This window comes from Pristiophorus japonicus, chromosome 2 (genome assembly GCF_044704955.1).
Source record: "Pristiophorus japonicus isolate sPriJap1 chromosome 2, sPriJap1.hap1, whole genome shotgun sequence".
NCBI classification, from domain to species: Eukaryota; Metazoa; Chordata; class Chondrichthyes; family Pristiophoridae; genus Pristiophorus; species Pristiophorus japonicus.
This window is the reverse complement of record NC_091978.1, coordinates 198031460-198047597: the sequence shown is the minus strand read 5'-3', so window position 1 is coordinate 198047597 and position 16138 is coordinate 198031460. Positions and strand designations below refer to the sequence as shown.

General features: G+C 44.8%; 2 protein-coding genes across 3 annotated transcripts in view; one reads left to right on the top strand and one right to left on the bottom strand.

The window, feature by feature from the left end:
- LOC139243238 (transmembrane protease serine 6-like) overlaps positions 1-12269 on the bottom strand; it is a 74448-nt gene extending 62179 nt beyond the window's left edge. Inside the window, exon 1 of the mRNA XM_070870730.1 lies at positions 12147-12269. Within this exon, the coding sequence (XP_070726831.1) occupies positions 12147-12150 (4 nt within the window). The 5' untranslated portion in view covers positions 12151-12269. The remainder of the gene's footprint in view (positions 1-12146) is intronic.
- Positions 11845-16138, top strand: part of zcchc4 (zinc finger, CCHC domain containing 4) — a 131513-nt gene continuing 127219 nt past the window's right edge. For both annotated transcript variants that reach the window (XM_070870721.1, XM_070870722.1), the window contains exon 1: positions 11845-12428. In XM_070870721.1, the coding sequence (XP_070726822.1) occupies positions 12350-12428 (79 nt within the window). In that variant the 5' untranslated portion in view covers positions 11845-12349. The remainder of the gene's footprint in view (positions 12429-16138) is intronic.

Sequence of the window (16138 nt, the reverse complement as noted above, 5' to 3'; positions counted from 1 at the left end):
TCTCGTGCTCTCTCTTAGCATTCCTAATATCCTTTTTAATTTTGCCTCTTAACTTTCCATATTCCTCTAAAGATTCTATAGTATTTAGCCGCTGGTATATGACATAAGCATCCCTTTTTTTTCTTAATCCTCCCCGTAAGTCCCTAGACATCCAGGGGGCTCTCGAATTATTTTTCCCAGTCTTTTTCTTTAAGGGCACATGTTTGGCCTGAGCCTTCCGGATCTCCACCTTGAATGCCTCCCACTGTTCCGACACTGATTTACCCACAAGTAGCTGTTTCCAGTCCACTAAGGTCGAACCACTCCGCACTTCTGGCTGAATATGGTTGCAAACGCTTCAGCCTTGTCTTTTGCACTTGCGTGCTGGACTCAGCCATCATTGAGGTTAGGGATATTCATGGAGTCATCTCCTCCCATTCGTTGTTTAATAATTCACCACCTTTCATGGTTGGATGTGGCAGGACTCCAGAGCTTTGATCTGATCCATTGTTGTGGGATCGCTTAGTTCGGTCTATAGCATGCATGTAGTCCTGTGTTGCAGCTTCCCCAGGTTGGCACCTTATTTTTAGGTAGAGAAACATAGAAATTAGGTGCAGGAGTAGGCTATTTGGCCCTTCGAGCCTGCACCACCATTCAATAAGATCATGGCTGATCATTCACCTCAGTAACCCTTTCCTGCTTTCTCTCCATACCCCTTGATCCTTTTAGCCGTAAGGGCCATATCCAACTCCCTCTTGAATATATCTAACGAACTGGCATCAACAACTCTGCGGAAGAGAATTCCACAGGTTAACAACTCTCTGAGTGAAGAAGTTTCTCCTCATCTCGGTCCTAAATAACTTACCCCTTATCTTTAGACTGTGACCCCTGGTTCTGGACTCCCCCATCATCGGGAACATTCTACCTGCATCTAACCTGTCCAGTCCCATCAGAATTTTATATGTTTCTATGAGATCCCCTCTCATTTTTCTAAACTCGAGTGAATACAGGCCCAGTCGCTCCAGTCTTCTGCACACCTCATTGAGCCAGCGTTGGTAATGGTAGAGTGAGGGAGCAGAGGGTCGGGATAAATGGGTCCTTTTCGGGTTGGAAATCGGTGGTTAGTGGTGTGCCACAGGGATCGGTGCTGGGACCGCAACTGTTTACAATCTACATAGATGACCTGGAAGAGGGGACAGAGTGTAGTGTAACAAAATTTGCAGATGACACAAAGACACAAAGCAGGTTGTGTAGAGGACACAGAGAGGCTGCAAAGAGATTTAGATAGGTTAAGCGGATGGGCTAAGGTTTGGCAGATGGAATACAATGTCGGAAAATGTGAGGTCATCCACCTTGGAAAAAAAAACAATAAAAGGGAATATTATTTGAATAGGGAGAAATTACAACATGCTGCGGTGCAGAGAGACCTGGGGGTCCTTGTGCATGAATCCCAAAAAGTTAGTTTGCAGGTGCAGCATTGCGAGAGGGATGGAGTACAAAAGCAGGGAGGTCCTGCTGCAACTGTATAGGGTATTGGTGAGGCCGCATCTGGAGTACTGCGTGCAGTTTTGGTAACCTTACTTAAGGAAGGATATACTAGCTTTGGAGGGGGTACAGAGACGATTCACTTGGTTGATTCCGGAGATGAGGGGGTTACCTTATGATGATAGATTGAGTAGACTGTGTCTTTACTCGTTGGAGTTCAGAAGGATGAGGGGTGATCTTATAGAAACATTTAAAATAATGAAAGGGATAGACAAGATAGAGGCAGATAGGCTGTTTCCACTGGTCGGGGAGACTATAACTAGGGGGCACAGCCTCAAAATACGGGGGAGCCAATTTAAAACCGAGTTGAGAAGGAATTTCTTCTCCCAGAGGGTTGTGAATCTGTGGAATTCTCTGCCCAGGGAAGCAGTTGAGGCTAGCTCATTGAATGTATTCAAATCACAGATAGATAGATAGATTTTTAACCAATAAGGGAATTAAGGGGAGCGGGCGGGTAAGTGGAGCTGAGTCCATGGCCAGATCAGCCATGATCTTGTTGAATGGCGGAGCAGGCTCGAGGGGCTAGATGGCCTACTCCTGTTCCTAATTCTTATGTTCCTATGTTGGGCCATGAGGTTAAAAATTAAGATAGAATACAATTCTGCTGCTGCTTATGCCCCATAGTGCGTCATGGATGCCCAGTTTTGAGCTGCTAGATGTGTTCTGAATCCATCCCATTAAGCACAGTGTTAGTGCCACACAACACGGAGGGTGTCTTCAGTGTGAAGACTGGACTTCGTCTGTTCAATGGTCACTGCTAGCTATACTGCCATGAACAGATGCATTTACGACAGGTAGATTGGGGACAACGAGGTCAAGTCGATTTTTCCCTTGTGTTGGTTCTTTTACCACCTGCCACACTTCCTGACTGGTAGCTATGTCCTTCAGGACTTGACCAGTAATGGTGCTACTGAGCCACTCTTGGTGATGGACATTGAAGTCTCCCACCCAGAGTACATTCTGTGCCCTTGCTACCCTGAGTGCTTAATCCAAGTGATGTTCAACATGGAGGAGTACTGATTCATCAGCTGAGGGAGGGTGTTAGGTGGTAATCAGCAGGAGGTTCCCTTGCCCATTTTTGACCTGAAGCCATGCGACTCCCAGAGCCATTCCCTCTCGACTGTATACCACTGTGCCACCACCTCTGGTGGTTCTGTCCTGCCGGTGGGACAGGACATACCCAGGGATAATGATGGAGGCATCTGGGACATTGGCTGAAAGGCATGATTCTGTGAGTATGACTATGCCAGGCTGTTGCTTGACTAGTCTGTGGGACAGCTCTCCCAATTTTGGCACAAGTTGCCAGATGTTAGTGTGAAGGACTTTGCAGGTTATGCCGTTGTAGTGTCTGAAGTCTGTGCCTAGGTCAATGCTGGATGGTCTGTCCAGTTTCATTCTTATTATTGTTTCTCATAGCGGTTTGTTAGGCCATTTCAGAGGGCAGTTAAGAGTCAACCACATTGCTGTGGGTCCCAGGTAAGGAAGGCAAATTTCCTTCCTTAAGGACATTAGTGAACCAGATGGATTTATACGACAATCGGATAGTTTAATGGTCGTCATTACTGAGCCTTTTTTATTCCAGATTTATTTAATTAACTGAATTTAAATTCCCCAACTCACGTCTCCGGATCAGTAGTCCAGGCCTCTCGATTACTAGTCTAATAACATAACCACTATGCTACCGAACCCCGTATCCTAATGCAAAAGGAAACCATGTATGCCCCTAGAGGTAGAAGAAAGGCCAAATTCAAAGTGGCTAACTGGTCACGTGCAATGACAAATGAGACTTAAACAAAAATAATTTTAAGACTAAAAGAAAATAGCTCTCAGGAGAACATAAGTAAGCATTTAACTCAGCTGAAGACAACAAAAGCTGCAGTTTCATAGCACCCCAAGGGTCACTGGTGATGATGATCATGGGTAACTGTGTTAAGAGTTAGAGGACAATTAAGGATTGCACAGGGCCATTGAAGGATCCTTGAAGGCAGATTCAGGAGAATTCCCAGAATATGGCAGAGGTTTTAAATGGCTACTTTGCATCAGTGTTCCTCCCAATAGATGATGCTAAGTTATCAATATTGCAATGTACAGTTTACTCTCAATTTGCAAGTGTCAAAGTGGATGCTGATATAGTCCTGGGTAGAATCTAAATCGATCACGCTACTGCTTCTGATGGCATTCAACTGAGGGTGCTCAAAGGAATGGGAGCAATCCACTATCTTAGAATATTTAAACGGAGCACTAGGGTCTGGGATCGTTCCCATGACTGGAGGGAGGCTCATGTAAGTGCCAGTGTTCAAAAAGGGCAGTAAGTCAGAACCAGGAAATTATAAGCCCATCAGCTTGACTTTGGTTATAGGCAAGTTGCTAAAAAAGGGCATTAGACATACCTGTATGGCCACCTGGACAGAGAAGGGGTTAGTCGAGGCTCTCAACATGGTTTCTGGAATAATAGGTTATATCTCACCAACATGGTTGCAGTTTGAGTAGTTTTGGGCAACTGATTATAGGAAGGATATATAAAAGCAATGGATTCACTAAGATTTTACTGAGGAGGAAGGGTTACATGTATGAAGAGTAACGACAACAACTTTTATTTATATAGCGCCTTTAACGTAGTAAAACGTCCCAAGGCGCTTCACAGCATGGTTATAAGACAAAACAGATACATTTGACAGAGTTTTAAGGCACGTCTTAAAAGAGGAAAGAGAGGTAGAGAGGTTTAGGGAGGGAGTTCCAGAGGTTAGGGCCCAGGCAGCTGAAGGCACGGCCATCGATGGTGAGCAGTTATCATCAGGGATGCTCAAGAGGGCAGAATTTGAAGAGCGCAGGCATCCCATGGAATTGTGAGGCTGAAAGAGATGAGAGACTTAGGGAAGGGCAAGGCCATGTAGGGATTTGTAAATAAGAATGAGAATTTTGAAAATCGAGTTTTGCTTAATCGGGAGCCAAATGTAGGTCAGCAAGCACAAGGGTGATGGGTGATCAGGACTTGGTGCAAGTTAGGACACGGGCTGCGAGTTTTAGATGACCTCAAGTTTATGTAGTGTAGAATGTGGGAAGCCAACTGTGAGTGTTCAAGTCCAGAGGTAACAAAGGCAAGGATGAGGGTTTCAGCAGCAGGTGAGCTGAAGCAGGGGTAGAGTAAAAAGTGATACTACAGCACAGGAGGAGCCCATTTGGCCTATCATACCTGTGTTGGGTCTTTGAGACAGGTATTCACAGTCCCATTCTCCTGGCCTTTCTCCATGCCCTTTTAAATCTTTCTTTTTCAAATATTTATTCACTTCCCTTTTTAAAGCTATTATTCATTCTACTTCCACCAATGTTTCTGGAAGAGCATTCCATGTACTAAAATCCCTCTGTAAAAATAATTTTGCTAATCTCTCCCTTCATTATTTTGGTGATACTCTTTAAAAATATGCCATGTAGTCACCAACTCATCGACCATTGGAAAATGATTTTCCTTATTAACTTTATCAAACCGTTTAAAATATTTATCAGATTTATTCTCAATCTGAGAAGTGCCCTCATACTTGGTATCAGCTTAATTAATCTATTTTGCACCATCTCCATGGACTTGACATTTTAAAATAAGGTAACCAAAAACTGAATGCAATATTGTAATAATAAATAACTTTTATTTATATAGCGCCTTTAACAAAGTAAAACATCCCAAGGCGCTTCACAGCAGGGTTACAAGACAAAACAGATACATTTGACACCAAACTAGAAAAGAAAAAATTAAAGCAGATGACCAAAAGCTTGGTTAAAGAGGTAGGTTTTAAGGAGCTTCTTAAAGGAGCAAAGAGAGGTGGAGAGGTTTAGGGAGGGAGTTCCAGAGCTTAGGACCCAAGCAGCTGAAGGCACAGCCACCGATGGTTGAGCAGTTATAATGAGGGCTAAATTAAAAAGCAGAACCACTAAGGTAATAATCTCTGGATTACTACCTAAGCCACGAGCAAATTTGCATAGGGTAAATAAGATTAGAGAGGTGAACACATGGCTCAAAGACTGGCGTGGGAGAAATGGATTTTGATTCATGGGGCATTGGCACTAGTAATGGGGTAAGAGGGAGCTGTTCCATTGGGACGGGCTCCACTTAAACCATGCTGGGACTAGTGTCCTGGCGAATTGAATAGCTACGGCTGTAGATACGGTTTTAAACTAAATAGTGGGGGAAGAGGGTTCAGGTGAGCGTAAATTTAAAGTCAAAAAGCAAGGAGAAGGCAACAGAGCAGGGTAGCACTGGGGGAAATGATAACCGGAGTGTGACAGGAAGGGACAGAATGTATAAAAATAAGAGTGCATCAGAAAGTGGGGTCAAAGCAGGGAAAAATGGTAAAAAGAAAAAATACTCATTATCTGAATGCATGCAGCATTCGTAACAAGATAAGATGACTTGACAGCACAAATAGATATAAATGGGTATGATCTGATAGCCATTACAGAGACATGGTTGCAAGGTGACCAAGACTGGGAACTGAATATTCATGGCTATTTGACAATGTGGAAGGATAAACAGAAAGGAAAAGGAGGTGAGGTAGCTTTGTTAATAAAGAATGAGATCAGTGCAATAGCGAGGAATGATACTGGCTCAGAAGATCAAGATGTAGAATCAGTTTGGGTGGAGGGATAATAAAGAGAAGTCACTGGTGGGCGTAGTCTATAGTTCCCCTAACAGTAGCTACACTGTTGGACGAAGTATAAATAAAGAAATAATGGAGGCTTGTAAGAAAGGTACTACAATAATCATGGATGATTTTAATCTTCATATTGATTGGACAAATCAAATTGGCCAAGGTAGTCTTGAGGAAGAATTCATAGAGTGTATTCGAGATGGTTTCCTTGAACAGTATGTTGTGGAACCAACCAGGGAGCAGACTATCTTGGATCTGGTGCAGTGTAATGAGACAGGATTAATAAATGACCTCATAATAAAGGATCCTCTAGGAAAGAGTGACCATAGCATGGTTGAATTTCAAATTCAGTTAGAGGGTGAGAAAGTTGGATCTCAAACCAGTGTCCTGATCTTAAATAAGGGCGATTACAAAGTTTTGAAGGCAGAGTTGGCTAAAGTGGACTGTGAAAATAGATTAAAGTGTAAGACAGTTGATATTCAGTGGCAGACATTTAAGGAGATATTTCATAACTCACAACAAAAATATAGTCCAGTGAGGAGGAAAGACTTTAAGAGAAGGAAGAACCATCTGTGCTTAACTAAGGAAGTAAAGGATGGTATCAAATTTAAAAAATGGCATACAAAGTTGCCAAGATTAGTGGGAGGCCAGAGGATTGGGAAATTTTTTAAAACCAGCAAAAGGACGTCTAAAAAAAATATAAAGAGAAGATACAGTATGAGAGTAAACTAGCAAGAAATATAAAAACAGACAGTAAAAACTTCTACAAGTATATAAAAAGGAAGAGAGTAGCTAAAGTAAACATTGATCTCTTAGAGGATGAGACTGAGGAATCAATAATGGGGAACAGAGAAATGGCGAAGACTTTGAACAAATATTTTCTATCGGTCGTCACGGTGGACATTCCAATAATAGATAATCAAGGGACTATAAGGAGGGATGAACTTAAAACAATCACTAGCAGTAAAGAAAAAGTACTTGGTAAAATAATGGGACTAAAGGTGGACAAGTCCCCTGGACATGATGGCCTGCATCCTAGGGTCTTAAAAGAATTGGCTACAGAGATAGTAGATGCATTGGTTGTAATCTACAAAAATTCCCGGGAGTCTGGAGAGGTCCCAGCGGATTGGAAAACCGCAAATGTAACGCCCCTATTTTAAAAAAAAAAGGGGCAGACAGAAAGCGGGAAACGAGAGACCAGTTAGCCTAACATCGGTCGTTGGTAAAATGCTAGAATCCATGATTAAGGAAGCAGTAGCAGGACATTTGGAAAAGCATAATAGAGTCAAGCAGAGTCAGCATGGTTTTACGAAAGGGAAATCATGTTTTACAAATTTGCTGGAATTCTTTGAGGACATAACGAACAGGGTGGATAAGGGGGAACCAGTGAATATGGTGTGTTTGGATTTCCAGAAGGCATTCGATAAGGTGCCACATAAAAGGTTACTGCACAAGGTAAGAGCTCAAGGTGTTGGCGGTAATATATTAGCATGGATAACGGATTGGCTAACAAACAGAGAACAGAGCGTGGGGATAAATGGGTCATTTTCCGGTTGGCAAATGGTAACTAGTGGGGTGCCACAGGGATCGGTGCTGGGGCCTCAGCTATTTACAATTTATATTAAGGACCGAGTGTAATGTAGCGAAATTTGCTGATGATACAAAGATGGGTGGGAAAGCAAGTTGTGAGGAGGACACAAAAAATCTGCAAAGGTATATAGACAGGCTAAGTGAGTGGGAATATATATTTGGCAGATGGAGTATAATGTGGGAAAGTATGAGGTTATCCATTTTGGCAGGAAAAATAAAAAAGCAAATTATTATTTAAATGGAGAGAAACTACAAAATGCTGCAGTTCAGAGGGACCTGGTGGTCCTTGGGCATGAAACACAAAACGTTAATATGCAGGTACAGCAAGTAATCAAGAAGGCAAATGGAATGTTGGCCTTAATTGCAAGGGAATGGAGTATAAAAGCAGTTAAGTCCTGCTACAACTGTACAGGGTATTGGTGAGGCCACACCTGGAGTACTGCGTACAGTTTTGGTCTCCGTATTTAAGGAAGGATATACTTGCATTGAAGGCTGTTCAGAGAAGGTTCACTAGGTTGATTCCTGAGATGAGGGAGTTGACTTATGAAGAACGGATGAGCAGGTTGGGCCTATACTCACTGAAGTTTAGAAGAATGAGAAGAGATCTTATTGAAACATAAGATACTGAGAGGGCTCAACAAGGTAGATGCAGAGATGTTGTTTCCACTCGTGGGGGAATCCAGAACTAGGGGGCATAGTTTAAGAATAAGGGGATGCCTATTTGGAACTAAGATGGAGGAGGAATTTCTTCTCTCCAAAAGTCGTAAATGTGTGGAATTTTCTGCCCCAGAGAGCTGTGGAGGCGTGGTCATTGACCATATTTAAAGTGGAGGTAGACAGATTTCTGATTGATAAGGGAGTGAAGGGTTATGGGGAGCGGGCGGGGAAGTGGAGTTGAGCCCAAGATCAGATCAGACATGATCTTATAAATGGTGGAACATGCTTGAGGGGCCTAATGGCCTACTCCTGCTTCAAATTCTTATGTTCACGAGGGCAGAATTTGAGGAGCGCAGACATATTGTGGGGTTGTGAGGCTGAAAAAGATTAGAGAGATAGGGAGGGGCAAGGCCATGGAGTGATTTGTAAACAAGGATGAGAATTTTGAAACTGGGGCATTGTTTAACCAGGAGCCAATGTAGGTCAGAAAGCACAGGGGTGATGGGTGATCGTGAATTGAGAGAGTATTGTAAGTAGAGAGTAACCAATCCTAAGTATGCCACGACTTATACAATCTAGAACCCCAAATACAAGCTTTATAAACTTATCTTCCCAGTTTAAAAAACATGTATCCGAACCCCTGAATATTTCTGCTCCTTTTGAAGTTTGATGAATGGTATGATTGGGGAAGGGGACACAGCAGGAAATTTAATTAGACCAGACAGCTCAAATTGAGAAAAAAACACGAGCACAGACTGTAACTAGTGGGGTACCACAAGGATCGGTGCATGGGCCCTAGCTATTCACAATCTATATCAATGATTTGGATGAGGGGACCAAATGAAACAAATCCAAGTTTGCTGATGATACAAAGCTAGGTGGGAATGTAAATTGTGAGGAGGATGCAAAGAGGCTTTAAGGGGATATAGACAGGCTAAGTGAGTGGGCAAGAACTTGGCAAATGGAATATAATGTGGAGAAATGTGAAGTTATCCACCTTGGCAGGAAATATAGAAAATCAGATTATTTTTTAAGTGGTGAGAGTGGCAAATGTTGGGTGTTCAGAAGGACCTGGGTGTTCTTGTACATGAATCGCTGAAAGTTAACATGCAGGTACAGCAAGCAATTAAGAAAGCAAATGGTATGTTGGCCTTTATTACAAGAGGATTTGAGTATAAGAGTAAAGACATCTTACTGCAATTATATAGGGCTCTGGTGAGACCACACCTGGAGTATTGTGTACAGTTTTGGTCTCCTTACCTAAGAAAGGATATACTTGCCATAGAGGGAGTGCAACGAATGTTCACCAGACTGATTCCTGGGATGGGGGGATTGTCCTATGAGGAGGGATTGAGTAGACTAGGCCTATATTCTCCAGAGTTTAGAAGAATGAGAGGTGATCTCATTGAAACATACAACATTTTTTACAGGGCTTGACAGGGTAGAGGCAGGGAGGATATTTCCTCTGGCTGGGGAGTCTAGAACCAGCGGTCACAGTCTCAGAATAAGGGGTCGGCCATTTAGGATTGAGATGAGGAGAAACTTCTTCACTCAGAGGGTGGTGAATCTTTGGAATTCTCTACTGGCTGTGAAGGCTGTCTTTGAGTATATTCAAGGCATCAGATCAATATTAAGGGTATCAAGGGATATGGGGACAGTGCAGGAGTTGAGATAGAAGATCAGCCATGATCTTATTAAATGGCACAGGAGGCTCGAGGGACCGAATGGCCTACTCCTGCTCCTAATTCCGATGTTATGTTCTTAGACCAGATAGGCTGAACATTCTATGACAGTCAACATTGAGGAAATGTTTGCGAGAAATTATATTCATGATCATTGATCCAGACAAACCTATTTAGACATATAGAGTTGTGATTTACTTTACTTTACATTGGATTACATAGGATATACAGCACAGAAACAGTCCATTCGGCCAAACCAGTCCGTGCCGGCATTTATGCTCCACTGGAGCCCTCTCCCGTATTTCCTCATTTAACTATCAGCATAGATAGTTGAGGAATTATTCCCTTCTCCTCATATGCTTATCTGATCATCATCATAGGCAGTCCCTTGAAACGAGGATGACTTGCTTCCACGCCGAAAAGGGAGGAGTTCACAGGTGTTTCAATGAAGGACCTAATATTCCGGACACCGAACTATATCTTGAAGGGTGGAAGATGCCTGTGCGTGGATTTTTTTTTTTTTTTAAAAACGTGTGGTGGCCGTTGCACCCCAGCCACCACATGGGCTTGACAGAGCTAAGTCTTGGTCCAATGGCAAGGATTAACCAAGGCGAGTGGAGACCAGCTCTGCTGCACGGACCTAGTGCGCACACATATCGCAGTGTGGGCTGGCACGTGCTGCCCCATGGCCCTCGCCTCTCCTGGGTCCCGATAACATCCCTCTACGAGCTCTTGCCACTCCTTCGCCACGCCTGCTGTACCTACCCGCACTGCAGTCAGCCGTCCCCCTCCTGCAGCAGCACACGCTGCTCCTTGAAGTGGCATGCCACCGCATGCTGCTCCCTCTAATGGCTTCGGCCTGCTGTTGGTTTTGCAGGCTGGGACTGCGCCGATTTCTGGGCCGGGCCGCCGTACGCTGCTCCCTCTAATGGCCCCGCCCTGTGAAGGCGGTAGTTGGCTGCCTTCTTGAACTGCATTTTAGAGTTGTATGACCCAGCACAATGTTCATTATGAAATTATACAAGTGTGAAGGGTTGCCTGCCATTTATCAGGAAAGAAATACAATCCAATTAAAGAACTTAGGCAGACAATGTAGTAATTAGTAAGTTTTTGTTTCCTTATGACACTATTTAAGGATTGAAAAATGAATCCCGCTGAGTAGGAATTGCACACATTTAGCAGAACTAATCTTCAAACTAATATAATTGTGGCAACTTTGGCAACCAATTTTTTTCTGAGATAAAAACTGCATACCATTACAAAATTAAATATTGTTTGCATAAAAACAAAACACCCTTTTTCACCGATATTTTGGTTGAGTGACCTCAGAATATTTAAAGTCAATCAATTTGGGATCTCAGAAGTGTGTTCTTGGTGACGGTTGTACATCTTGATATTTCTTGATGTTGTGGCCCTGGAGGTATTTTGGGTATCAGATTTAGAACTTATCTAACCACCCACTTAAATGCATATATACTATTCGCTTCAACTACTCCCTGTGGTAGCAAGTTCCACATTCTCACCATTCTCTGGGTAAAGAAGTTTCTCCTAAATTCCCTATTTGATTTCTTGGTGACTGTCTTATATTGATGGCCTCTAGTTTTGCCTTTCCCCATAAGTGGAAACACTCTCTCTGTATCCGGAAAGTGCATCTTCGAGTCTCAACGCAAAGAGCGTGAAGAGGTCAAGTGCAGGCAGCGGAAGGAACGCGTGGCAAACCAGCCCCATCCACCCCTTCCCTTGACGAATGTCTGTCCCACCTGTAACAGGGTCTGTGGCTCTCGTATTGGATTATTCAGCCACCAAAAGAACTCCCGAAGCAAGTCTTCCTCGATTCCGAGGGACTGCCTATGACATCCTACTCTATCAAATTCTTTAATGCTGTACTCTACTTTAATACAGCACACTTTAATGAAAGAGCGGTGAGCACAAATAATAAGTGACACTTGCCGGGTATGTGTACAAAGGAACTATGCCTCCTATGCGCCAGGTGCACAGGCGGGGATATGCAACGCAGCTCGAGTGGATACAGCATGGAATGGAGAATTCGTACCCATTGTGACCTCAGCTGCCCGTTCTATGCTCAACGTCACTCGCCTTCCAAACGCCGGTGCTGACAGATCAACGCGAGGACACAGCGCGCGCTATTCTAGAGGTTTCCGTTGCTCATTGTCTAATTATAATTTCTGATTAGGGAGGGGGCGGTGCCGTCGCGTGAGTGACGTCAGTGGAAGGTCGCGGACCTGGGCCTTGTGGATGGGAATGTCCGCGGCTGCGGGAATCGAGCTGATCATCAGCCAGGAAGCCGAGTCCGGAGCCCCGCTGTGCCCACATGGTAAGGATAGAGCGGTGCAGCCTCAGAACTCGGCCCAGTGCTGGCTCCCTACACACACCAGGCGGAGACAGCTCACATTTAAAAAAGAATACAAGTTCATTTGCAAACAAAAAGCAAAGTGCTGGATATCTGAAATAAAAACAGCAAATGCCACGTAATACTCAGCAGGTCAGGCAGCATCTGCGGGAAGGGAAACATGGGATGAACGTTTCAGGTCCACGACCATTGGTCAGAACTGGAAGTTGTTACAGAAGAGCTCATGTAATATCTGCCAGTTCTCACCGAAGGTCATGGACCTCAAACTTAACCCGACGTTTCTCTCTCACCACAGTTGCTGCCTGACCTGCAGACAGTTTACAGCATGTTCTGCTTTTTATTTTATTTGGAAACAGCTGCTCTTGGGAGGTAGTCAAATGTGCGGTTGGCAACAACAACTTGTATTTATATCGCATCTTTAACATAGTAAAACGTCCCAACGTGCTTCATGGGAGCATTATAAAACAAAATTTGACACTGAGCCACATGAGGAGATGTCAGGACAGGTGACCAGATGTTTGGTCAAAGAGGTAGGTTTCAAGGAGTGTCTTAAAGGATGAAAGAGAGGTGCAGAGATTTAGGGAGGAAATTCTAGAGCTTGGGTCTTTGACAGCTTGTGCTTTAAGACAGGACTGTCAGCATCATCAGGGAAATGCCATTTATATGAAGGATAAACAAAATTATGTGAGATACTGTATTTTAAAACCAAGAGGGTGTTGTGTATGGAGAAAGAGTCAGACTGAACACTGTGAGCTCAAAGTAAAGTGTGACCTTAGTCTTTTATTGCAGGTCTCCATAGTGCCTCTCCAACCTGTGAAGCCTCCTTAAATACCTGTGCTCCCAAAGGATTATGGGATCCCTTGGAACTCCAGGGGATGAGCCCTCCAGTGGCTGTACAGAGTAAATACAAGTTTACATATATAACAACACTCTCCCCAAAGTCAATAGTGTAACTATTTACAATGTGAGTCGATCTGGGGCCCTTCTTGCCCTGGTTGATCGTCTCGGTGTGAAAGCTGCTGTTGTTGAATCATTTGTTGGTCCCTCGCTGGGCTGCTGTGCAGCTGGCCTTGCTGGCCTGCCTGGTGTGTTGGGCCCTGCAGGGCTGCTGTGGATGATGGGTTCTGCTTCGTGGTCAACCATGGTGCCGGTTGCCACTGGTGTGTATGTTGGGGGATCAAAAAAGGTGGAGTCCAAGGTGGGTTGCTCAGGATAGTCCGTAAATCTGAGTTTGATTTGGTCCAAGTGTTTCCAGTGAATGAGTCCATTTGAAAGTTTGACTCGAAACACCCTGCTCCCCTCTTTGGCCACGACAGTGCCGGGAAGCCACTTGGGACTTTGTCCATAATTTAATACAAATACCGGATCATTGATTTCAATCTCGCATGACACATTTGCGCTATCATGGTATGCACTTTGATGAAGCCGCCTGCTCTTTACCTGTTCATGTAGATCAGGGTGAACTAACGAAAGCCTTGTCTTAAGTGCTCTTTTCATGAGCAGTTCAGCAGGTGGGATCCCAGTGAGTTGAGTGGGGTTTTGTGCGGTAGCTGAGCAGGACTCGGGATAGGCGAGTCTGCAGTAAGCCTTCAGTTACCCTCTTCAAGCCTTGCTTGATGGTTTGCACTGGTCTCTCTGCCTGACCATTGGACGCTGGTGTAAACGGGGCAGAAGTGACATGTTTGATCCCGTTACAGGTCATGCATTCTTTGAACTCCGCACTGGTAAAACATGGCCCGTTGTTGCTCACCAGGACATCGGCGTAAGCCGTGTGTGGCAAACATGGCCCGCAGGCTTTCAGCAGCGGACGTGCTAGCCGACATTATCTCACATTCAACCCACTTGGAGTACGCGTCTACAACCACAAGGGCCTGCATAGTCGATGTGTACCCTAGACTACAGTTTGGAGGGCCAAGACCATAAACTTAGCGGCGCCTCCATCGGAACATTGCTTAACTGCGAGCATGTATTACATCTGTGAACGCAGGACTCTTGAGTCCGCATCCATACCGGGCCACCACACGTGGGATCTGGATATCGCTTTCATCATTACGATACCTGGGTGGGTACTGTGGAGGTCATTGGTGAAGGTGTTTCTGCCCTTCTTGGGGACCACTACTCGAATGCCCCACAGAAGGCAGTCTGCATATATAGACATTTCATCTTTGCGCCGCTGGAACTGCTTTATCTCTTCCTGCATTTCCACTGGGACACTGGACCAGCTCCTGTGAATCTCACAGCTTTTGACTAGAAATAATAAGGGATCCTGGCTTGTCCAGGTTTTGACCTGCCGGGCAGTGACAGGTCATTGCTCACTCTCAAATGCTTCCATAACCATGACTAGGTCTGCGGGTTGCGCCATTTCCACTCCGTGGTGGGCAATGGCAGCCTACTGAGAGCATCGGCGCAGTTTTCTGTGCCTGGCCTGTGGCGGATGGCGTAGTTGTCTGCGGACAACGTGAGCGCCCATCTCTAGATGCGGGCCGATGCGTTGGTATTTATCCCTTTACTCTCGGAGAACAGGGATATAAGTGGCTTATGGTCAGTTTCCAATTCGAATTTTAGCCCAAACAGGTATTGATGCATTTTCTTTACCCCATAGACACACGCTACGCTTCTTTCTCAATCATGCTGATGGCGCTCTCAGCCTTAGACAGACTCCTGGATGCATTAGCAACCGGTTGCAGTTTCCCGAAATCATTAGCTTGTTGCAATACACACCCGACGCCATATGACGATGCATCATATGCTAGTACCAAACGCTTAAATGGATCATACAACACCAGCAATTTGTTTGAGTATAACAATTTTCTCGCTTTTACAAAGGCATTTTCTTGGCTTTTGCCCCAAACCCATTCGTCCCCTTTTCGTAGTAAGACATGCAGTGGTTCTAACAGTGTACTGAGACCCGATAAGAAGTTACCAAAGTAGTTCAGGAGTCCCAGAAATGACCGCAGCTCCGTCACGTTCTGTGGCCTTGGTGCATTCTCGATTGCCTCCGTCTTCGCGATGGTGGGCCTGATGCCGTTGACCGCAATCCTCCTTCCCAGGAACTCCACTTCAGGCAGCAGGAAAACGCACTTCGAGCGTTTTAACCTAAGCCCCACGCAGTTGGGTCGACTAAGAACCTCCTCCAGGTTCTGCAGATGCTCGACTGTGTTCAGACCTGTGACCAAAATGTCGTCCTGGAAGACCATGGTGTGCGGGACCGACTTCAGTAAGCTTTCCATGTTTCTCTGGAATATTGCCACCGCCGATCGGATTCCAAACGGGCATCTGTTATAAACAAAAAGACCTTTGTGCGTGTTGATGCAGGTGAGGGCCTTCGATGATTCCTCCAGTTCCTGCGACATGTAGGCTGAAGTCAGATCCAGCTTCGTGAACGTCTTTCCTCCCGCCAGCGTTGCAAAGAGGTTATCGGCCATTGGTAGTGGGTATTGATCCTGCAGGGAGAAACGATTGATAGTTACTTTGTAATCGCCACAGATTCTGACGGTGCCATCTCCCTTGAGGACTGGGACGACAGGACTGGCCCACTCGTTGAACTCGATCGGGGAAATGATGCCCTCTCTTTGCAGCCAGTCTAGCTCCATCGCTACCCTTTCTCTCATCATGTACGGTACTGCTCTCCCCTTGTGATGGATGGGTCGCGCCCCCGGAATTAGGTGGATCTG